Raw genomic sequence first — 24,105 nt, 5'->3', positions numbered from 1 at the left:
TACAAATTCTGAGGTAACAAAACCTAATTTAACCCCTATTCCTGTCAGTCGACAACTCCTTTGTGTACACTCACACACACAAAACAATCCATTCTAGAGCACCCCAAACTGCCTCCATTTCAGCCATATATTTTATGGGGTTTTTTGGTCACTGTTGGACAATTAAGATGAGAATTTTTGAAGTCTAAGTTCTGTACTTTCTCAAACAAATACATTACACCACAACTCCCAAGGTAGCATAGATAGATTAACAAACTAAAATGGGAATTGTAATTCAATATATCTAATGAACAACAAATTTGAGGATGATAGTCTAAAGGATAAGATTAGTGGGAAGAAGAACATAAGACAGGACATGAAGTTGGCTTAAAGCCCACCAGGGACAATTGGATGAAATTGATTTATGAGGGAGATTGAAAAGCAAAAATGTATGCTGCATCACCAATTCTCACCTCCTTCCTCCAGTAATTGTCAGGCCAAACAACCAGACCTACAGACGTTGAGTTCAAATTTGTTAGTTTATTATTTTCTGCCTATAATGCAGAATCTTCCCAAATAAGCAACTCCTGCCAGGGAAGACCCGATAAGGCACAAATACATTTGGGGTGTATGTGTCAGACTTGGCCCTCTTGTGTTCACATAGTGAGTCTAGTTTAATTCCCTGCTGAGTCCCCCTCCCAACTGGGACAGTTGGTTTCCAGCAGCAATTTCTGAGTTGATTACAGAGTGCCACACTTCAAGCTTATGAGATTTATTTCTTTCCCAGTATTTCCTGAACCTTCCAGTTGAACTTGGTTGTCTATATAGGGAAATTACTGCTAACATTCATCCCATGCCATTGTTATAAGAGCTAAGAGCTGTGGGTGGCTCAATGATTAGAGTGCAGTATTGCAGGCTAATTCTGCTGACTGCGAGAAGTTCGATTCACACTCTCTCAAGGTTGACTCAGTCTTCAATCCTTCCCAGATTGGTAAAATGAGGAACCAGATGGTTGGGGCAAATATGCTGATTCTGTAAACCCCTTAGGAGGGCTGTGAAGCACTGTGAAGCGGTATATAAGTCCAGGTCCTATTGCTAAGAGGCCTGAGTATAGGACTTAGGGACTGATCTGTTGTAAATCACCAAGCTACCTTTGTCTCACTAATGGCAATGGGGAGTATTCTAGTCAGTGCCAGAATGATTTTCAGCTACTGGGTGGGGAACAATTTAAGTACCTTGATGTTTGTGTCTATGTACTAATGTCCCTTTGGTGCCCAGTGCCCTATTCCACTACAATAAGCTCTCCCTGTGCACCTTAAAGTTAGCCTGCCTTTCACAGCCTTAATTTATTATGACGCAGTAAAGTGTTGGCAGTTTAATGGCTACTTGGCTTCCAACACATTTTATTTATTATGTTATTGCTAATTTATCTCCTGCCCTTTCGTTGCTAAAGAAACTCTGCGTTATTTTATGCTTAATGTTTACATTAAGGTTCTGCCTGACCGCTCTGGCTTCTGCCTCAACAGTTTCAGCCCTTATACCTCCCCTCTGCCTATTTTCTTCTTCCTGGTTGAGTGTTAACTCAATTATAGGTTGTTGTTTTTTTGTTTTTTTTAAGGCAGGCTGGACGTCCCACTAGTAATTTACATAGCAGCAAAGTTATTCTTCCAAGGCTGCTTTTATCTTCTCCATTTCTCTAACCAACTGGGCGGAAGACAGGTGGAGTCCTGTCAGTTTTCAGTATCCAACAATTGAAAACAGAGCATTCCAAAACACACTGTGAAAACTAGAAATGAGATAATTGGATAAACAGTTGTTTCAGGGGGAAAAAAAGATTGAATAAACAGGAAAACACTTTCAAGAGCAGAATAAAGGCCAGGATGTGAAATGTGCCATCTTAGGGGGGGGAAAAATCATCTAGGTGTTTGGCAATTGCAAAGGTAGGTCATGTTTGAAAATGAAGGAAAATGAGTTGTTATGGAAAGGGGTGGGGAAGGGAAGGGAACCAACAGCCCAGCCAGTTTGTGGTGAGAGATGGCCTGGCTTGAAAAGTGAAGCAAAAATATATACTGTATATACGGCTTGATCTCAACTCTAAAGCAAAACATGGAGTCACATAGGAGGTGGCTCATTTTACATACATCCTAATGTTAGCTATTAGAATAGATTTTCTAAACCTCGTTTGGTGGCTGGGGAATTGCGGGAGTTGAAGTCCACACATTTTAAAATTGCCAAGGTTGAGAAACACTGTGCTAAGGTATAATTTTAGACAGGGATTTTTTACTGTCCACAGAAGAAATTCCAAGAAGAAGAAATTCACTAGAGGCCGATAGGTCAATGCAGGTCTCAACATCCACTGTTGGGTCAAAGAAAGAGAAGATATGAATGCAGCAGGGCTTAGAAAGAGGGAGTGAATGGATATGGTAAAAGAAACTGGTAAGAACACTCCAAGAGTTGTAAAAAAGAAAGTTGTAAGTGTGCATGTTTAAGAGGATACAAAGGTGTATAAGAAACCATCAGATTCTTCGTCTGATACACATTCCTATTGAGAAATTTGTCTGTCTCTGACTGCAATAAACAAATCTTGGAAACTGATCACCACTCCACCTTCATTCCTCAGAGAAATCAAACCGCATCATATTACTGAAGATGAAAAAAAAAAACCTCCAACAATATGCCTATCATTGCCTTTTAGTTCTTGAGATTTGGACAATTTGGGTCTACAGGGCACCACTTTTACTGACCTGTTTTTAGCGTAACATCCCACTTTTCTTCCAGGTGGTCAAGGAAATACTGAGAGATCCAGTTTGCTCTAGTGATCTGGCTAGAAAGCAGAGACCATGAATTCAAGTTCCACCTTAGCCATGAAAGCCAGCTGGGTGACTTTGGGCCAATCATTCACTCTCTCAATCCAATTGCCTCACAGGGTGGTTTTTTATGGGGAAAATAGCAGGAGGACGATGTGTTGGATATGTTCACAACCTTGAGTTATTTGTAAAAATAATAAAGATGAGATACTTGTCTGTCTGTCTATAATCAATCAACAAAAAGATACACAGAACATTCCCACATTTTCTTATTGTGATGCATTTCATTCTGGTTCTATTCACACAATGTATTAAACAGAGAAAAAGAAGAAACTTCCAAACTTACTATTAAGTTAGAGGCTGGTAGTTTTAATCCAAAACAGATCCAGGCTATTTGGGGCTATATTAATTAACTAATCGGGCCCAGTTTGGTGTGTTCGTTAAGGCACCAAGCTAAAATAGAAGAATAGCAAGTTCTAATCCTGCCTGCTGTATAAAGCCAGCTGGGTGGTTGGGTGCAGAGGTAGTATTCAGCCAGTTTGGACCGGTTCACTCGAACCGGTAATGGAAATCTGCTCTGGCTCTATGCTATCCTATTTAGGCACATTTTCAAGCCAAAGCGCATGCGTGGAAGGCCGAGCACATGCATGGAAGGGCTTGTGCGAGCGAAGCAAGAGACCGCTCATGTGCACTCACATTTGCAAACCAGTAGGGAAAGTAAGTGAATACCACCCCTGATTGGGTGAGTCCTCTCTCAGTTCTAAGAAGGAGGAGCCAAAGGCAAATACTTAAAAAAATCTTGCTCGAGAAAACTGCAGGGACCAACCCAGGAAATCACCAGGGGTCAACATTGGTTTGAAGTCTTCCCTTTGTCAACTCTCATGTATAATCAAATGCTGCCTTCAGAATAATAGAGTTGGAAAGGGCCTTGGAGGTCTTCTAGTCCAACCTTTGCTCAAGCAAGAGACCTATACTGTTTCAGACAAGACACACCTTGGCATAGAGACAAACTCCTAACTCCCCATTTAGAGAGTTGAACTTACCTGCCCCATTGTTTTCTTTCCCAGTACAAATGGAGAGAGAAATGAAATTTCCCTGCAAACACCCAAAACTATTGTGGATGTTATTGTTTACAGGGTCTAAGTGGAATCCTCATAGTGCTACCAGCAGTACAGATTTTGTTCTTAATTTCTCTCTTTCCAAGAGTCAGCAAAGCAATGCATCTGGGAAGCAGCTTAAGGTTGTTGTTATTATCATTAGTACTATTACTATATTTTTATCCATCTCAAGTTTGACTGGCATAGTGTGATGGTGAACTTTGAAATCCAGAGTGAAATATTTCCTCTGCTGTTGTGGCTGATTTAATCCTTTAAAACAAAAAAACTTTTTCCAGAGTTCATCCATGAGTGAGTAAGATGAGCGGTCTCTGATAAATAAATAAATACATACATACATATAAAATAAATAAGTGGTGGAAATACAGTAACTTCTCCAGGAGATGGCAATAGAAACACGTGATGAATAACTAGTAGAGCATTTCGGTCTAACTGCCACTGATTTTATTCATTCTTCTGGCAGGAGAATTACAATTGTTTCTTATGCATGATTGTTACACAATGTATGTCAAAGAATGGGTAACCTGTGGGCTGCAAGTGACTTCAAACATCTTTTTGTTGCTGTTCACCACAATTGTTTTGACTGCAAAAATCTAATGGTGAACTGATGAACAGGAAGAACAAAATTTCTTGCTGGTTTTCAGCAGGAAACAAACAGAAAACAAAGCAGAAATAAAACAGAAAGAGCCCTATCCCTTCAAAACAGGAAATAAAAAGGTTCCCCCAAACCCATTCCATACTTCAGAAGTAATTGTAGAAGTCGTGTTTTGTGTGTGCGTGTAGAATCAAAAGACAGACTACACACTACATGTCCAATACTCTCTCTATCTCTCTCTCTTCAATTTCTATAGCCACCCATCTCAGCTTATAATTCTAAAAAAAATATGTTTTTATATACATAGACAAAATTCATGTAAAATGATGATGATTTAATTGCATAGTTATAGCCACCGTCATGAGTTTTTTCATTCTCCTACAGCCCCTTCTGCAGAAAATTCTCCTCTCTGATGGAAGTATCAATGAGGTAAACCATTTTTCCAACTAGGTGCCTTAACTCTTAAATCAATCTGGCTCTTGAGACTAACTGCAGTCCTAACAAACCATTCCTAATCACTCTCTTAATATCTAAAGAATTATTAAGGCAATAGGAGATCTCTCACATCTTGAATCACATCCTGTCCCTTCCCATCAGGCAACTTTCCCAGATATTCCTGAATCATCCAATTCAGGTGCAACAGGTACCAGAGGCCTTGTTGCCAGGTCCTTCAGCTGCAGCTTTTATGGAACTGGAACCAGCTGGTTAACTAGTTAGACACTGGAAGCGTGTTACTTATGGTATGCTATGAATGAAGCAAAGGCATTTTGATGACTCTTAGGAGGATTCAGATCTGGAGAATGTAGCAAAGCAGAAAGTGACCTGACACACTTCTCCAGCAGTGTAGTCTTTCACTGCCAACAAAAGCCAACACTCAACATGGATGGTTTGTCAGTGAGGGGAAAACCCAAACCACCAACCTGCATTGTTTCCTTAAAAAATTTAAGACTACAACGCCCAGAATTTCCTAGCTGTCAGTCATGCTGGCTAAGAATTCTGGGAGTTGATGTCCACACATCTTCAACTGCTCAAGGTTGAGAAACCCTATTCTATTCTTCTGTGTTTAGGTAGTCCTCGTCTTATGGCCACAACTGAGCTCAAAATGAGAAGTTTGTTAAGTGAGTCCCATGTTATGACTTTTCTTGCCACACTTGTTAAGTGAATCACTGCAGTTGTTAAGTTAGTAACCAATAGTTAAAGTGAATCTGGTTTCCCCATTGACTTTACTTGTCGGAAGGTCGCAAAACGGGATCACATGACCCTAGGACACTGCAACCATCATAAATATGACCTAGTTGCCAAGCATCTGAATGTATATGCCATGACCAAGGGGATGCTGCAACAGTAATAAGTGTGAAAAATTGTTTGCTCCAATTTGGGTCTGAGCCTGGTGCCGAAGCCAATGATGGATGCCAGACATGAGTTGCAGGTTTTCTGATTGCTTTTTATTGGAGTACTCCAAGGAAAAAGGGTTCCTGGCCAAAATGCCAAGAACCAAGAACAAAAGATTAAGAAAGCTTTATACATTTTCACTAAAGGACAAGGGGAGATAATAAGAAATATCTTCTAATAAACATTTTAATAATAATTCTACAATTTGTTCTATTGGTTTATAGCTGTCCCTATTCCTAAGCCTTGCCTAATGAATGCCCCAGGAGTTATCTAATACACTTTTCATTTGCTGCAGGCCATCTCTATTCCTAACTTTTAGCTGAGGACTGCAAGTTACTTGTATCAGCTTTCTAACTACCCATAATTGCTACAAGCTTTACACATGCATATTTCCTGTTGATAAGCATTCTTTGTTCTTGCCAGACAATTACAGTCTTCCTGATTTACTTTCAAGTGTGTGCCATGACCTTGCTTTATTTTAGCAGCCAACCCATACGTCACTTTTTTCAATGCCACTGTAATTTTGAAGGGTCACTAAACGAAATGTTGCAAGTTCAAGGACTATCTATATTGTATATGGCATAATGAAGTTAAAATCTTCTACAAGCAGTATAGACGATGGCACATACAGTACTTGTATGTGTATTTGTATATGGCAGGTACTTTTGACTACAAATTCTGTAATCCCTCTTTATTTGTCTATTCAGTGCAGCTGATATAAGATGAAAGTTGCATACTTCTACTTTTATCTTTGATATTGATGAAAAGAAATGTCCTTCTGGGTTCGGCTCCAAGTGGGGAAAAAGACACTGGAGACATGGAGGCTGCTTGGAAAGATGGTTTATTGGTGGACAGGACCACATGGCTTGAGTCCTGAACAGAAAAGGCGATCACATGCTTCAATGTTGGTGGAGAAAAGAGAAGGGTCGCTGAGATGCTGAATCCCTGGTTTTATGCCTGCTCTGGCCTTTGATCTTGAGCTTGTATTCTGATTGGTTGTCAGACTCCCATGGGGCCATGCAGGGGCAACTCTTTAGACTGTGTTTTGAATCCAGGTTTGGTTGAGTTCTCAGATGCCATGTGGTGAGTTGGGTAAAGGGCCAATATTATCATATTATTTAGAAAGAAGGTGGCAATTCTACTGTATCATAGCAATAGCACTTCTATATCACTCCACAGTGCTTTACAGCCCTCTGTAAGCGGTTTTTAGACTCAGCTTACTGCCGCCAACAATCTGGGTCCTCATTTTACTGACCTTGGAAGGATGGAAGGCTGAGTCAACCTTGAGCCAGTCAGGATCGAACTACTGGGAGTTGGCAAAATTAGCCTGCAATACTGCATTCTAACCACTGCACCACCACGGCTTTTCTCATGTCATCCTTTTCAGTGGAGAATTTGGGATTGAGTTTTTATTATGAGTCCTTTCTTACCACTGGAATTCCCATATAAGTGTGTCTGTGTCTGGGTGTATCCTATAACTTATGGGATCATTGTGAAATGATGATATAAATGATTCTTAATATCAGTGTCTGATATGTGAATTGTACATGAAATGTTTATGAGATATGCTTTTTTCTTGATTGTGCAATTGTAGAATTGATTTTTCATTTTGGAGAGAGACTGGCAAATTTCCAGAATTTCTGGGACTTAGGTGGCATGTACATTTAATAGATGATGATGATGATATAGATAGACAAAAACAGCCCATTGTACAATGAAGTTTTTTTTCCATTGAACTGATCTACAATCTGCTATACAAGTAGCCCTCAATATACAACGATTTGTTTGGCGACGATTTGAATTTACAACAGCACTGAAAAAAGTGATACGACCATTTTTCACACTTAAGACAAATTGCATCATCTCTATGGTCACATGATCAAAATTTGGATGCTTGGCAACTGGTTCATCTTTATTACCAATGTATGTGATCTAGTGGTGAAATTCAATTTTTTTTACTACCAGTTCTATGAGTGTGACTTGGTGGGCATGGTGTGGCTTTGTGGCGTGGAAGAGGAAGGATACTGCAAGATCTCCATTCCCACCCCACTCCAGGGGAAGGATACTGCAAAATCTCCATTCCCACCCCACTCTGGGGCCAGCCAGAGGTGGCATTTGCCAGTTCTCCAAACTACTCAAAATTTCTGCTACCGGTTCTCCAGAACCTGCTGGATTTCACCCGACGTGATCCCCTTTTGCAACCTTTTGACAAGCAAAATCAATGGGGAAGCCACATTCTCTTAACAACTGTATTACTAATGTAATAACTATAGTAATTCACTTAACAAGTATGGCATGAAAAGTCATAAAATGGAGCAAAACTCAGTTAACAACTGTCTCCTTTAGCAACATAAATTTTGAGCTCAGTTGAGATCTTAAGTCAAGGACTACCTCTACCGATGCAATGTGGGTTGGTAGATATTCTTTTTTTAAAACTTGGACTAGGACTAAGAGGGAGGGATTAGGCCAAAGTCATTCAACCACTCCTATGCAAAGAGAAGACTGGAATCTGGGTTTCCTCACTCCTATCTCAATATCTTAATTACTCCACCCTATTTTTCCATCTCCATCTCTCTCTCTCAATCTCTTTCTGTGTGTAATATAGTTATTCCAAAATGAATACAGTTAGTACATATCTATCCATCCTTAGATAGTCAGGCAAGACTCTTGCATGTCAGAGTGAAACTGAAGTTTCCATGAAATCCTTAAGGAGTGGTCCTCTAAGTCATTAAGGCATGTTTCACTCCCTTCCTCCACAGAAAGTGTGTTGGGTGACTTCTGCTAAAAGAAGCTGATGACAAATGAAGTGAGATGGAGTGAAATGGAAAGCAGAAATGATCCATTATGGTGCATCAGTTTTTCATTCTCCTGTATCAGCCATTGTCATGGTATCGTGATGCTTCTTGAGTCCTACAATGTAGGAATTATTTTGAATACTGCTCCAATATTTTAAAAGAAGAATATTCCTAATTTCTGACAAGTAAAATGATATTTGGATCTTGGGATGAGTCACATAATTTATATTAGGGTAAATCTTGTTTCCTGTAATTCCTGTTGTGGACAGATAAGTCTTTGACACTCATATAACAAGGAAATATTTCATAATGCATGGTCTACAAAATGTTTAATTCCCATTCTGGAATATTAGCTTTATCAAGAGGCTCTAAAGAAGAAGATTCATTCCAAATATCTAATAACTTGTTAGAAAACTAGATAATCAGTAAGAATGTTTGTTTTAATTGACTTAAGAAAAAACTAAGGTTTAATTACCCTGAAGCAAATCTAGTAAACAGAGAATGCCAAATCTTCAGATTAACTGCCATGCATAATATAAGGATTATATTTATGTGTTTCATATTTTTAAGGATTATTTTTACGTTTGTAACTGGAATTGTGTTTCTATTGCTCTGTTTTTTGAGTTTACCTCCAGAAACTGACTCTATGCTCAAAATGTGAGAAACAAATGAAAAAGAAGAGTTGTCAATTATGGGTTGTTCATTTTTCATTTTTAGTCTGTATAGTACAGTTATAATGCACGTCAAATGTTTGCTCATCTTCACCTTTGTTTTATTAAAAATAGGGAGGACAGATTTCAGCTTTCTGTTTATGTTTGACACGAATTTAAGAAGCACCAGGAGAGCCCAGAATAGCTTAAGCCTCCCTCTAGAATAGGGGTGTCACACTCACGTTATCACGGCAGTGTCACATGACATATTTGGACTTCCCCCCGCCCTTCGCTTAAACCAGGCATGGGCGTGGCCAACACATGACACATCTGGCCCACGGGCCAGGAGTTTGAGAGCCCTGCTCTAGATGCAATTTAAAAATTAAGGGAAAGGATCTTCTGAATATAGGTAGCCCAAAATTTCTGTTGTTAAGTGAGACATGTGTTAAATGGGTTTTGTCCCATTTTACGACCTTTCTTGCCACAGTTGATAAGTTAGTAAACCAGTTGTTAAGTGAATCTGGCTTCCCCATTGACTTTGCTTGTGAGAAGGTCACAAAAGGGGATCGCAGGACCTAAGGGCACGGCAACGGTCATAAATATGAACCAATTCCCAAGCATCCAATTTTTGATCACATGATTATAGGGATGCTGTAAAGGTCGTAACTTTGAAAAACAATCATAAATCACATTGCCCTTGTGACCTCAAGACTAGACTACTGCAATGTGGTCTACATGGGGCAGCCCTTGAAGAGCATTCAGAGACTTCAGCTTGTCCAGAATGCAGCCGCGCGAGCGATCATGGGTGCACCTCGGTACACCCACGTTACACCTATCCTCCGCGAGCTGCACTGGCTGCCTATTGGTCTTCGGATACGCTTCAAGGTGCTAGTCGTCACTTATAAAGCCCTTCATGGTATTAGACCTGGGTACTTGAGAGACCGCCTGCTGCCAATTACCTCCAACAGACCGATTAGATCCCACAGATTAGGCCTCCTCCGAATTCCATCCACTGGCCAATGCCGACTGGCGACCACCCGGAGGAGGGCCTTCTCTGTGGCTGCTCCGGCCCTCTGGAACGAGTTCCCCGTGGAGATTTGGACCCTCACCACCCTCCAGGCTTTCCGCAAAGCCCTTAAAACCTGGCTGTTCTGACAGGCCTGGGGCTGATGAGTTCTTGTCCCCGCTCGAATGGTATGGCTGTTGATTATTTTTTTAAATTGTGGTATTGTTTTGTCCATGTCTTTTTTTTTTCTATTTGTATCCCCTCCCCCCCCCGACTTGGTTTGTGAGCCGTCCTGAGTCCCTTCTGGGAATAGGGCGGCATAGAGATATAATAAATTCAATTCAATTCAATTCAATTTTACAGTGCCGTTGTAACTTTGAATGGTTACTAAAAAAAAACTGTTGTAAATCCTGTGTATGATTGATAGCTGAACCTACTCAGTAATCTTTTAACACAAAAAGCCACTTCTAATTTCCCTGGAAATATCCTCCTTCAAAAACACCATCTAGGAGATAAGTTTGGTCTAATGGTTAAGGCACGAGTCTAGAAACTACGAGACGGTGAGTTCTAGTCCTGAATTAGGCACAAAGCCAATGGCGTGACCTTCGGCCAGTCACTTTCAGCCCAACTTACCTCACAGGGTTTTTGTCCGTGGGGAAAATAGGAGAAGGAAATATTAAGTAATGCAACCCCAAACTTCCTAATGCATTGCAGTACCATGTGTCTGTCTCCTTTTAGCTTTAATGGTAAAGACTCTTTTAAGATGAACTCTGTTGATGACTACACAGACACCACTCAGTTAGTTTTCTTTGGCAAACATTCAGATATGCCTTGTTATTATTGCCTGCTTTCAGCCTTAATAATTCATAACTATTCAAAAAGTGCCAGGCTCGTTGCTTATTCAAACATGTCAGCCAAGTGTGTGACATTCAATTATGTCTGTTCGTGGTGAATTCTCCAAGTTAATTGTGGTGTTTTATAAGGAGGGATTTCATTTTGTCCTCAGGTGTGAAGCAATTGACTGATGAAAGTGCCATTATGGTATGGTGGTTATACTGTTGAACCAGTACAGCGACACTTATGCTTCAGTGTCCCACTCAGCAGTGGTGGGTTCCGGGAGGTACGTCCCGGTACAGGTGTACCGATGGCTGCTGGGAGCAGCAGCCACCATACCGGAACAGTGTTTTGGAGGACCCACCCGCCCGACCGCGTTCCTTAACTGTATCCAAGCCAATGGGGCCATTTGTGGACTTGCGCGCAGCATACGGCATCTGCATGACTTCCGCTGAGCAGCTGGAGCATCGCAGGGAGGCCCAGTGCATGTGCCTGAAGTGGATGCCCGGCCCCATCACAGCATATCAGTTGCGACGGGATCTGGAAACCACCACTGCCCCTCAGCCATGGATATTCATTTGGGTGACTTCTTACAGAGATATCATTGTGGGATAAAATAAAGCGATACCCTTATCCAAGCTACTTTTTTGCTCTTATGAAAAAGGCAGAATATACATCTAAATGACAATAACAGCAACTAATTAGTTTCATTGATGGACTCGGTTAAATGTAACTAGATTTCTTTTTAAGAGAACAAATGGGTGGACACAGAAGCTCTGTGGGAATGTAAACATTCTTGAGAGTGGGAATCTCACTGGAACAATGATTAGTGAAGCAAGTTTATAACAGAAATGATATTCATTCATTCATTCATTCATTCATTCATTCATTCATTCATTCATTCATTCATTCATTCATTCATTCATTCATTCATTTAGAACCAGTTTGGTATAATGGTTAAGGCACCAGGCTAGAAAGCAAGATGGTGGTGCCTATGGGGCCGTCGGGAGAACCGGTTCAAGGGTGTGGCAGGCCTGAGTCGCTGCCAGTTCCAGTGATCCAGACCGCCAAGCTACTACCAATTCGGCCAAACCGGTAGGAACCCACCACTGCATCTATCCAGGACACAGCATATAAGCGCTGCTTGAGCAGGATCCCAGGATTGTCTGGGACACTATACATCCTCTTCATGCCCTGTTTTCTTTGCTACCTTCTTGGAGGAGGCTTTGTGGTATCTGAAATAGAACATCCAGATTCAGCCACAGTTTTGGTCCATACAGTATCAACCTTATGAACTTCCAAGCTTCCTCTTTCCACTATGTATTCAAGAAGGACAGTGATTAATATTTATAGTTATTTATATGTATGGGTGTAGGTATATACGTATGTGTGTATATAGCCTGTCTATATGTGTGTTATGCATGTGTATGCTTTTGACAGCAGGCATTTTTAATGTGTGACCTCCGGGAGTTTTTGCCCTCCTAGAGCCTCTGCATGGGCCCTGCACTAACCTGGCATCCAAAATGGGCTGTGTGGAGACTCCAGAAGAAACCGGGTGGGCCCTGGGACGATCATCAGCCCATGCGCCACTGCCACTTTGTGCCCACTCTGGGGGCTTTCTCCTGCCGATACTTCCTCTCTGGGAGTCCGGGTGGGCCCTGGGTCGGTCAGCAGCCCACACGCCACCACGATATGATGCTCTGGGGTGCAGCCAGGAAGGATCACTAAGAGAATGCCAACTGCAGCTGGGAGTGTCCCCAGACCAGTGGGGTGGTGGGGAGATTGCGTGGGGCTGGACTGGAGGCAGCAGGAAGACAGGGGTCGAGGCTACGCCCCTGTACTGGGGAAAACAAAAATATCCCATTGTCCTGGAACTGCGCCACAAGGTAAGGGAAGCAGGTCTTGGGAGAGACCTTCCCTCCCCCTCCAGAAAGCCCATGCCAAAAGAGAGGAGATGGGCTGATTTGAATGCGGGAGAGCAGGCAGTTTATTGGCCTGCCTTCTTTGCTAGTTCGGGCAGGTGGAGAAAGGAGGCATGTGGTTAATTTGGCTGGGAGAACGGGTCCCTGAATGCAGGGTGTGCTCTGCTGCTGCTGCTACAGCTGTTGCTATCAGGCGCATCCATGCAGAACTCCCCAGTGTGAGATAGAGGGGGGGGAGGGAGGGAGGGAGGAAGGGAGAGGGAGAGGGAGGGAAAAGGAAGGATAGACTCTTTGGGGAAATTTCCATAAGAGAAGAGAGAGATCAACTGGCAGAGGTTGGCTGCATTGTAATCTGAGGGGACATCCAGCTTTACCTTTCCTTTTCATCCAAAGCTGGTGAAATAGTAGTTATTCTGAACTGGTGATGGAAAAAGATGAAGTGAGGGGCCAGTCTCTTACATGCATGCAATATAAAAGCATTATTGTGAGTGCCTTATTTGTCTGGATAAAAAGAACAGCTTGGGAGGAACAAATATTTTATCAACTCAGGTACCCTATCAGGTTTAATACTGTTTGGACAGAGATAGCTAGCTAGGTAGATATATATATATATAATGATAGATAGATAGATAGATAGATAGATAGATAGATAGATAGATAGATAGATAGATAGATAGGAGGTAGGTAGGTAGGTAGGTAGGTAGGTAGGTAGGTAGGTAGGAAGGAAGTTCCATTTCTGAATCCATTTTCCAGCATGGGAAATATTCTTCAAAATTTTGTAATAAATCCAGATGAACCCCAAAATACCTTTGATATTTACAGGGTGGACATCATTCACAATCTTTAATATGTCAACATTATAGAAAAATTAGCTATTATAGTCCATCATCTTATATCCAGAAAGGATCATGAGACCAATAATGCTTTTATATTGCATGGATACAAGAGATTGGCCCCTCACTTCATCCTTTTCCATCACCAGTTCAGCTAACTATTTCACCAGTTTTGGATGAAAAGGGAAAGAAAGAATGAGGAAGAAAGGAAAATAAGAAAGGAAAGAAAGAGAACTCATGACCACAATTGAGCCCAAAATTTTGGTTGGTAAGCAAGAGCGTTTAGTGAGTTTCACCACATTCTACAAGTTGGCCACACCCAGCCAGTCACATGACCACCAAGCCACGCCCAACTAGTCACATGACTGCCAAGCCACACCCACCCAGTCACATGGCCACCAAGCCACTCCCACCCAGTCACATGGCCATCAAGCCACTCCCACAAAACAGGCCACACCTACAGAATAGGTTCTAAAAAAATTTAAAACCCACCACTGCAGCAAAGTGAAGTAGGCTGAAGCCATTATTTATTTGTTTGTTTGTTTATCAAACATGTACAAGATAACAAGTATAGGTATGAACATAAACATGAAGTAAATATAGATAAATTGGGCACACCCCCTTTACAGAGCTTTTGTGAATGGAGTGAGGCCCACAGTAGATAGTTTGAGATTTAAGCTATGAGGGTTTGAGGCTGTAACAACGGAGTCGGGTAGAGCATTCCAGGCATTGACCACACTGTTGCTGAAGTCGTATTTTCCACAATCGACTTTGGAGAGGTTTACCTTGAGTTTGTATCGATTGTTTGCCCAGGTATTATTGTGGTTGAAGCTGAAGAAGTCATTGACAGGCAAGACGTTGTAGCAGACAATTTTGTGTATTATGCTTGATTGGACCGCAGGCGGCGCAGTTCCAGATTGTCCAAGCCCAAGATTTCAAGCCTGGAGGCATAAGGGATTCTATTGTGAGTAGAAGACATTATGATGGCAGACCTGACAGATTCACTCATATTTATACATTTGAAAATGGAGGGGGATTTATATGCATGCATACACATTGGTAATTACTAACCTAACTGATCTCAAGTGACTTCCTGTCCTTCTGTCATCTAGAGAGGACAATGCTCTTAGTTAGAAGAAATATTTGCATCTTGAGATTCAGGGGTGCCTATGGGAATGTTCTGATAGCATTTATCCCTGGGCTACAAGGACACATTCCTAATGTCTCCATTTGTCTATTGAATAGTCCCATTCACCTGAAAACTGATTTCCCCCAAAGGCTGAATTTCATTCTCATGCTTTCTCTTTCTCAGCACTGCTAATTTTCTAAGTTACTCTTCGTGGCTCATTCCTTCCTTCCCTTATGCCCAAGATCTGTATTTGTTTATGCTGAGATCTAGAGCTTTCTCCAGGTTCCTCTTCCAAAAAGGCCATTGGCATCATCTTGGAGAGTTTCCACTCCACACAGCGAAGCTGAGCCACAAAAGTGTTATTTAAAAATGGTTTGGAATGCCGATGTGAAATTATTATTTACAAAGAAGTCTATTCCCCTTTCTGAAATCATCCAAATTGATCCCAAATGAAGGCTGTTACTACAATCAAGCACTGGATTCCTACCTCCTGTCTTCTTCTTAGTCAGATGAAACAGAACCACCTTTGGACTTCTCTGCAGAACAAAGAAAAATGAAATATCAAGATAAAGCGTACATCTTATCACTAGAGAATCTGAATCTAGAAGTAGGGTTCTGGGGATTCCATGATTTTTTTTGATGATATTAACGTTACCATTGCAAGATGTAAGCTATTCCAAATAAAGCTGCTTTTTGCAATTGACTGAGAGGGATTTTGTCAATGATGATGGTCATCAAGTGGTGAGTCAGATGTTTTGGGATTCGTTATTGTTGTTGTTATCATCTTTATGTGAGCAACTAAGGCTTACTTAGCGGACATTACTAGAGACCTAACTCTTGGGATGTCGTGAAATATGCTTGCTCTACAAAATTTATCACTAGCATTACGAAATTGCCCAGTGTAAAATCAAATGAGTATGTTTCATCAAAGAGTGGCAATAAAATCAATTTGTAGAGATTGCTCTATGAGTGAGATGGGTGATCTCTATATCTGATATATAAATGATTTTTAAAAACATCTTTTCCATCAACCCCCACTCCCTTCCAAAGGCAGAATTAATAGCTGAACTTACGTGTCTCTTCAGCCTTTGAAAAAAGGCTCTTTAAAAAGTCACAGTGCTCTACCATCCTTTTCTGGAATGGCTCAGTATTAAGAAGGAAGAAATTCTGTCCTGTGGGATTATAGAGTGGCCACTTATCCTTGCTGGCCGCTATCCCATTGGGATTCCTAAGGAGGAAGAAAAGGACATCGATAGAAACGAATCAAAGGGAGAACCAACCTAGAAATAAGGAGAAATTTCCTGACAGTCAGAACAGTTGATCAGTGGAACAGAAGTTGCCTTCAGAAGCTATGCGTGCTTCATCGCTGGAGGTTTTGAAGAAGAGATTGGACAGCCACTTGTCCAGAATGGAATAGGGCTAGTTCTAGTTGCCCGTTTGGCAACTGCTTGAGCAGGAGGTTGAGCTAGAAGACCTCCAAGGTCCCTTCCAACTCTGTTATTCTGATGTAGCTCTTTTCCAAAGAGACTGGTTTTGACTTGAGAAACCACAACCAAGGGGAACTCCCAAAGGGGACTTTGAGGGAGGGGTTTGGCTTTGTGAAATCTCTTGTGTCTCCTCCTTGCTGATCCAAACCCAGGTCAGCTCCTCGTAGACTCTTGGATCTGCCAGTCCCAATCCTGACACCCTGGGCACCCTCCATCTTGTGAGTTTCCCCTTCACTACTTACTTGCAAGCCTTTGCTCATTCTCTTAATGGTAGAGTAATGCTCTGTTTCTAATCTCCCCTTTGCCTTTTTTATTCCACTTGGAGATATAATGTACATTAGAATAGGTGTGATACCACTGAACTCATAAAAGAACAATTATCTATAAGGGACATTATTAAGAATCCTTAGAAATTCAGGGCCGTTTCCAGTACAGGTAGTCCTTGACTTACAACTATTCATTTAACATCCATTCAAGGTTACAATGGCACTGAAAAAGGTGACTTACAACTGGTCCTTGCACTTATGATTCACTTAACAACTGTCTTGCTTAGCAACAGAAATTCTAATCCCAACTGTGGTTGTAAATCATGAACTACTTGTATTAACACAACCTGGAAAGGGAAAGCGTGCATTACTTTATAGCTTCATTACTTTAGATATAAAACGCATTTGTTGAATGGAAAGGCTTCCTTTGGATTTAAAATACACATTTATAGAGATAAAGTGAACCACTTACCCAGTTCTGGCAAACTCTGCCCAGTAATGCATCATCTTACGGCTCAGTCTAGCTTCAGCCTCTGTGTAGGTTTGATTGAAAGGCGGCACTGATTCAAGGGTTCCAAAAACAAAAGGAACCTCAGCACCGTGAGTTGCCCCAGTCCATTCAGGCCAAATTGACCATGAAGGGCGATGTGTGAATAAATAGGCATATACAGGACTCCCAGTTTTCCTGATATTTCCTGCAGCTTCCCTCGATGGGCATGCATAGATCCAATCTGTATAGAAATAGGACACAGCGGAGCGGAACTGTGCTGGGCCATGTTGTCCTTCACTGTACCTCAGTGCAATAGCCTGAACAACATCTTCAGTTGCATTTGGCACTAACAGCTGTATTCCTTTCAGAAGCTGCTCCTGATTTATGAGATTGTGGGTGATGTTAGGGAAAATATAGGGGACAAATGTGGCTGCTTCATCAGAGGTTTCACCTATGAGGACTGGTTTGACCTGAATTTGCCCCTCCTCCATGAGCTTTTCTGGTTCACCAAGCAAAAACTCCCCATCTGTGGTTGGCCTGAAGGGAAAATCCAGAAGGAAGCCTTTGGTAGACATAGCTATTTCATGCCGAATAAGTTCAGAAACATTTTTTGTTTGCAGACAATGCCCTATGCTGGTATTATTGTCCTCAGAGCAACCTAGCAGATGAACAAATTCCAGAGATAATTGTTTGACTACCTCAGGAGACCTCCAAGCCCAGAAGGCATTGGCTGTTCCACTCTGGATCACCGCTTGGGCAAAAAAGTCCTGGCTTTTTGGTGCAAGAAGATGGAGATTCATACAAGATCCTCCAGCACTGTGGCCCAAAAGGGTCACCCGAGAAGGATCTCCCCCAAAGGCAGCTGCATTCTCTTTTACCCACTTCAGGGCCAGCTGTTGGTCCCATAAGCCTAGGTTCCCTGGAGCAGCTGGTGGCAAGTACAGAAAGCCCAGAGCTCCCAAGCGATAATTGATGGTGACCACAATGACATTCTCAGTGGCAGCCAAATGTGTCCCATTGAACACATCCACAGAAGATGTGCCGAATGCATAACTCCCTCCGTGTATCCAGACCAAAACAGGGACTGGTGAAGAAGGTTGTGGGTGTGGCACCCAGATGTTGAGAGAAAGGCAATCTTCTGACACTGGTGTTTTAGGAGACCATATATCTGCTTCAGGAGCATCCCGGAAAATAAATTGAGGACAGGAATTGCCAAAACTGGTGGCTTCCAATGTTTGCTTCCATGGCTGATGTGGAAGAGGTTTCTGGAGACGCAACTTCCCCAGGGGGGGCTCAGCATAAGGAATGCCTAGATAGGCTGTTACAGATCCAGGGCCAGCCAGGAACTGCTTGCCCTTAATAGGGCCACTGCTGGTTATGACCACTGTGTCTCCCTTAGATGCACAACTGGAGGCTAATGGAAAGGGAAGGAGGAGGAGGAAGCAGCACAAAAGAGACGGGCATAGTAGACAAGCCATTGCAACAGTAGGACGAGTCGGTGGACCTGGAAAAAGTTACAATCAATATGAGATTATTCCAATACTGTATAAGTGCATCTTATGCCAACTCATGATTACTTTATTCGATGGTTGGGCTCCTTTTTTGCTGAGGACACTAATGGTGAGCAGGGAATGACTTAGTCAACTCTGCCCTTCTCCATGATGTATCTCCAGCATTCTAGAAGAACCGCTTAGAACTCCTGTTTACTGATCCCCTTGCTCAGCGGATGGACAGCTTTATACAGTAGATCTTCTCCAGGGTTCCCAATACAGTGTTGTTATATATTATCTGTGTTCTACCTTTCTAACTTATTCAAGAATCCTATTCTGGAACATAGTGTACTAAGCCCTATCTTGTAAATTATGATATAACTGAAATAAATAACAATGTAAAATTACCCTAAATCAACATTTTTTCTGCTCTGATCTCGGGCCTTGAGCCTTTTGGAACGGAGGTGGCAGGTGAGTGTGTGAGCATGCACACATCCCCACTCACGCAAGCAGCATGCGTGTGTACCTGCTGCACAAACAAATTGTTCCCCTCTACACACGCGCGCACACACACGGCAATCCACAACTGAAAAGGTTAGGGAACTCTGCCCTAACCTTAATATTTTCCCATCCACACATTCTTTTCTCAGCAGGCACTCTAGGCTGCCTAACAAGCATTTCTGTGGACTTCCTGAAGAAGGCCTAGCATTATTTGTCCTTGAGGAGCAAGAACAGATTGTCAACTGTACAGCCAGCAATATTAGAGCAATATTAGAGCAAAGCAAAGTAGAAATAACACCTCCCATCCCAGATGTATCCAGTCCAATTGCACAAGTGCTTTAGGAAATGCAATTCTATCAGCATCTACCTAGAGGAATATCCCACTGATTTTTAACGGGTCTGTTACATATTGATACTGGAGCAATAGGCTCCACCAAGGTCCTCCATTCTGGCGGGAGAATACTTGAAACTGATTGGCTGAGCCATCTGACAGCTCCCTATAAAAGGGCTGCCAGAGAGGCCAGAGCTGGATTTGTAAATAGTTTGTCTAATAAAGAATTGTTGTTTGTCACTGAAACCTGAGTCACAGGGTCTTTTTAACAGGGTCTATTTAACAGGGTCTTATTGCTAGATAAAGATGGTAGAAATTTGCAAACACATATCTGAGCCTAGAAAAAATGGCAGCCCACTATGGGTTTTATCTTCACTGCTTTTCTTTTCAACTCTTGTTTTTCTGTGTCTCAAACTCTAGCAGGTATTTCCTATTATGGCTGAATCAATTGTTGTCTCTTTAACATTATGTTTAGCCTGGAATAGAAATAACTAGTCTAAATAGAATTAACTAACCAGAAAAAAAACCCAAGAAATTCTAGTCCCTTTCCTAAAAATCATCTTCTAATTCTCTGGGGAAAAAACCCACTGTTTTTCAAAAAATTCTGAAAACTTACTCACCTATCAGATATTTGTTATTCGAAGGAAGAAAGCAGCTTCAGAGACGACCAGGCTGTATCCTGTTCACACAAAAAAGAAGAAGATGATCACAAAAAGAGGAACTTTATATATTGCAAGAAGGTGCATTGACCAACCGGATTCTGTCCATAGCTGGGAAAGGAAGCTAAAAGGAGAAGGAAGGTGAAAGTATTGGCAATAGGCTCCAATATCAAAGACATGGAAAAAACAGAAAAACTTCCTTCAAATGGAGTGAGAAAACTCCAGAGCAAAGGAGAGACGTTATCTCTGTGTGCAACCTGCAGCCTTGAAAAGAGCCATTACAACATCTGTCCAAATTTCAAAGCAATTAAAGAATCTGAAAGCAAATAACAGATACCAGGGGTGACCCTAAATTGGATGACTCTAAAAATGTAGGACAGACAGCATAAACCACCAGGTCACTACCAATTCCACCTGAGTGCAATTGGCTGACCAATTGAACTCAGCAGGTATCATGAACAATTGTGGGAGCTGGGTAAGTCTAGCGGCTAGCCTATTAAAAAGAAGGATTAGAGGGGACATGATAGCTGTCTTCCAATACTTGAGGAGCTGTCACAAAGAAAAGGGGATTTACTTCTCTATGGCATCAGAGGGTAAGAGAAGTAAAAGGTGGAAACTTTTTGAGTAGAGTGCAATGCAATGCAATGCAATGCGATACAATACGATACGATACGATACGATACAATACAATACAATACAATACAATACAATACAATACACAGAGTTGGGAGGGACCTTGGAGGTCTTCTATTCCAACAGGCATGGGCATGGGGGGCAGAATTGGGTACTAAGCTGAAGTCTCTGAAGGTATAAAAGGAAGCCATACCTTCCCCATGGTGTGTCCTTTCACTGCATGCTCTTTGTCTGTATGTTGTGAAATGGTCTATCCAGCTCTTTGCTTTGATCAAAAATAAAAGCTGATATTTTTTCCCAAGCCTCTTCTTGGGTCTCTCTCTTTGGCATTCTGGTGACTCAAGTACATTTTGGAACCTTACACAATAACATTTCAAACAAATGGTTGTCCAATCTCGTCTTAAAAACCTCCATTGTTGGAGCACCCACAACTTCTGGAGCAAATCATTCCACTGATTAATTATTTTGGCTGTTAGGAAATCTCTCCTTAGTTCTAAGTAGTTCTAGGCAGCATGAGTCAAAACTCCCTTTGACCATCACCTTTATAATTTCAAATGTTTACAGAGTAAGTGCTGGTTAGGGAAGGGCCTATGTACCAACAAAGACTTTGTGACAAGCCTAACTTACGAGTTTTTAGTTTTTATGCTCTTCTCTTATTACTACAGATATTAGAAATGTATCAAGGCAAATTGACTATAACCCATCTCATTAATTTGAATTTGACCACTTAATTAAATGGCAACTGATTTTTAAATGCTAAAAGGTTATGAAATCTTGAAATCTAATCATAGAATAATAATAATACATCTGTGATTTCACATTGTGGTATAGTCATTGTCGTCGTCATCATCATCATCATCATCATCATCATCATCATCATCATCATCATCATCATCAGACTGACAGGCACTTGGCCCACAACACACCTGACATAACAATAGTTGAAAAGAAAAAAGTATGGTTCATTGACATTGCAATACCTGGAGATGCACGAATTGAAGATAAACAGCAAGAAAAAATCACAAAGTACCAGGACTTGCAAATTGAAGTTGAGCGACTGTGGAAAAAGAAATCGTGTGTTGTCCCGATTGTAATTGGAGCCCATGGAGCAATACCTAAAGGGCTACCTCGCTATTTGGAAATTTTAAATTTATCAGACTTGAACATTCTGATTCTACAAAAAAACTGCCCGACTTGGAACAGCTTATATCCTCCGACGTTACCTTAACAGTTCCTAGGTCCTTGTTTAGGACTTTTAACTGTTGAGCTACCAACCAGCCCCAAAGGCTGCGAATCTTACTAAAGATTAACCAGTAGTAATAATAATAATGAACAAATTCACCATCAGTCAATAGCAAAAGGCAGCTTTACCTGGAAGAACTGACATCCTGTGACAATATCTCTAACATCATAAAACATCAGCTTCTGTCTATCCCAGGTTCTTAGGAAGGACTTGATAAGTGGACAAAAATGCCAAATCCAGTCTCAACATCTGGCTGACTGTGTGATGAACAAGTAATAGCAAATGTCTAATCCAGCCTAAACATTCACCTGACTGTACTTCGAGCCATAATATATTAAAGAATACATTTAATTCAACCCATAATTCATTTCATTTCATTTCATTTCATTTTAATTTATTTGTATGCCGCCCTTTTCCCTGAAAGGGACTCAGGGCAGCTCACAACTCAAAAAGGGAGGGGAAAAACAAACAGAGTTACAAAAACATAAAAACTATACATAGTTAAAAGCACAACAATCATACCATTCGAAGTGGGGCAGCGAGTCTTTAGCCCCAGGCCTGTCGGAACAGCCAGGTTTTAAGGGCAGTTAGTGAGTCTTAGGCAAAAAGGTACTTACAGAATCTTGTTGGCTTGTACACTGTCAATGGCAATGCTTGGAAAAAGATTTACTGATGCTACATAAAGTGCTCAAAACACTTTGACTCACATGTCGAGATGACGCATTGGAGAATGCTTTCATATGCTAATCTTCCCTCCTACACTTTTATCCTCCCCTTCCATTCTAATTATACATAAAACAAGGAAGAAGGAAATCAACTCTTTTGTATTCCAACTCTGCTATTGTATTGTATTTACATCCACAAGGAAGCGACACGAAAGGAACATACCAGTTCTGAGAGTGATTTGGGAATTTTAGATGCTGCTTATACACCTGGATTTAATTGTAAAATGAAAATAAGTTTCAGTTGACTAGCCTGTCTTTCACATCCAAATTCCTCTTGCAATAATCTAAATAGTTTAAAAAATGTGATTGAGTAAGCTGGTGAGGAATTCTGGGAGTTAAAAGTCCAAATATTTTAAAGTTGCCAAGGTTGAAAAACACTGATGTACAGGAACATTTCTCAATCATTTTATCCTGGAGGAACCCTTATAATAAATTTCAAGTCTTAAGGAACCCCTGCATAAAGATCACAAAATATTTCAATGTTTCAAAAATATCCTAAATCCTGAATACATCTTTTCACTCTCTTTGGAAAAGTAGGTAATGAAGCTCACTCAACCATCCATATTAGGGGACCAAATGACCATCAGAACTGCCTCCAGATCACCCCCCCAAGGAATGCGCCACTAGGAGCACTTGAGACATGAGTGAATTTACAGCTTGTTAAATCAACCCTCGCCGGAAGGAGAGGTCCAGCTGTGATATCTGCAGGGCTGCTGGCTTTCTTTGGCTCTGTCTTTCCTAAGTCCTCCCTCTTTCCATTTGAGCTTTTTTGCTTTAAAAAAAGCAGGTGTGATCCGGAAATAGAAATAGAAATACTGTAGCTTTCTTTGGAAACAGAGAGGCTGCCTGCGCAAGGGTGTTTGTGAGGAAGTTGAGTCCGGGGCGAGACATTTGAGGTGTTAATGTTAAAAATACCTGCTGGGAAGTGGGGAAATAGGTCAGATCATTACTGGCATTTGCTGCAGAAGTTTAGAGTGAACCCTGAAAGGGACATTTGCACCCTCCCCCAAAAAGGATCATTGTCAGAAGTGGGATTTGAACCCACACCTCCATTCAAAGACCAGAACATCCAACACTGGAAAGGAGCAAGCCTTGAGACTGGTGCCCTAGACCACTCGGCCATCCTGACATCTGGGGAAAAAGATTTTCGAAAGTTCTTACCTAATTGTTCCTTTGCTAATTCATTTGTGTATATGCTCTGGATCTCCCGTAATTTGGAGGCG

General features: G+C 41.4%; 1 protein-coding gene across 1 annotated transcript; it reads right to left on the bottom strand.

The window, feature by feature from the left end:
* Window positions 1-14,433: 14,433 nt before the first annotated feature.
* Window positions 14,434-24,105, bottom strand: LOC148047869 (cholinesterase-like). Its single transcript, XM_087708561.1, has 6 exons — window positions 24,044-24,105; window positions 20,243-20,301; window positions 17,283-18,804; window positions 16,131-16,285; window positions 15,545-15,593; window positions 14,434-14,869 (listed from the first exon to the last, which is right to left on the bottom strand). The coding sequence occupies exons 3-5, from the start codon at window positions 18,776-18,778 to the stop codon at window positions 15,559-15,561; spliced, it is 1,686 nt and encodes a 561-aa protein (XP_087564687.1). The 5' UTR covers window positions 18,779-18,804; window positions 20,243-20,301; window positions 24,044-24,105; the 3' UTR covers window positions 14,434-14,869; window positions 15,545-15,558.

This window comes from Thamnophis sirtalis, unplaced genomic scaffold (genome assembly GCF_051295495.1).
Source record: "Thamnophis sirtalis isolate CommonGarterSnake01/CBP01778 unplaced genomic scaffold, rThaSir2_p1.2 scaffold_3, whole genome shotgun sequence".
NCBI classification, from domain to species: Eukaryota; Metazoa; Chordata; class Lepidosauria; order Squamata; family Natricidae; genus Thamnophis; species Thamnophis sirtalis.
The sequence above is the reverse complement of the archived record's forward strand: the minus strand, read 5'-3'. Positions and strand labels throughout refer to the sequence as shown.

What these genes read in the sequence shown, in the direction of transcription:
- LOC148047869 (XM_087708561.1), bottom strand. Translation starts at nt 18,778, where the DNA reads ATGGCTTGTCTACTATGCCCGTCTCTTTTGTGCTGCTTCCTCCTCCTC. An exon ending in GCAGAGTTTGCCAGAACTGG is followed by an intron (nt 16,286 to 17,282) that starts GTAAGTGGTTCA and finishes CTTCCTCCTTAG; the next exon opens with GAATCCCAATGGGATAGCGG. An exon ending in TTCAAAGGCTGAAGAGACAC is followed by an intron (nt 15,594 to 16,130) that starts GTAAGTTCAGCT and finishes TTTGTTCTGCAG; the next exon opens with AGAAGTCCAAAGGTGGTTCT.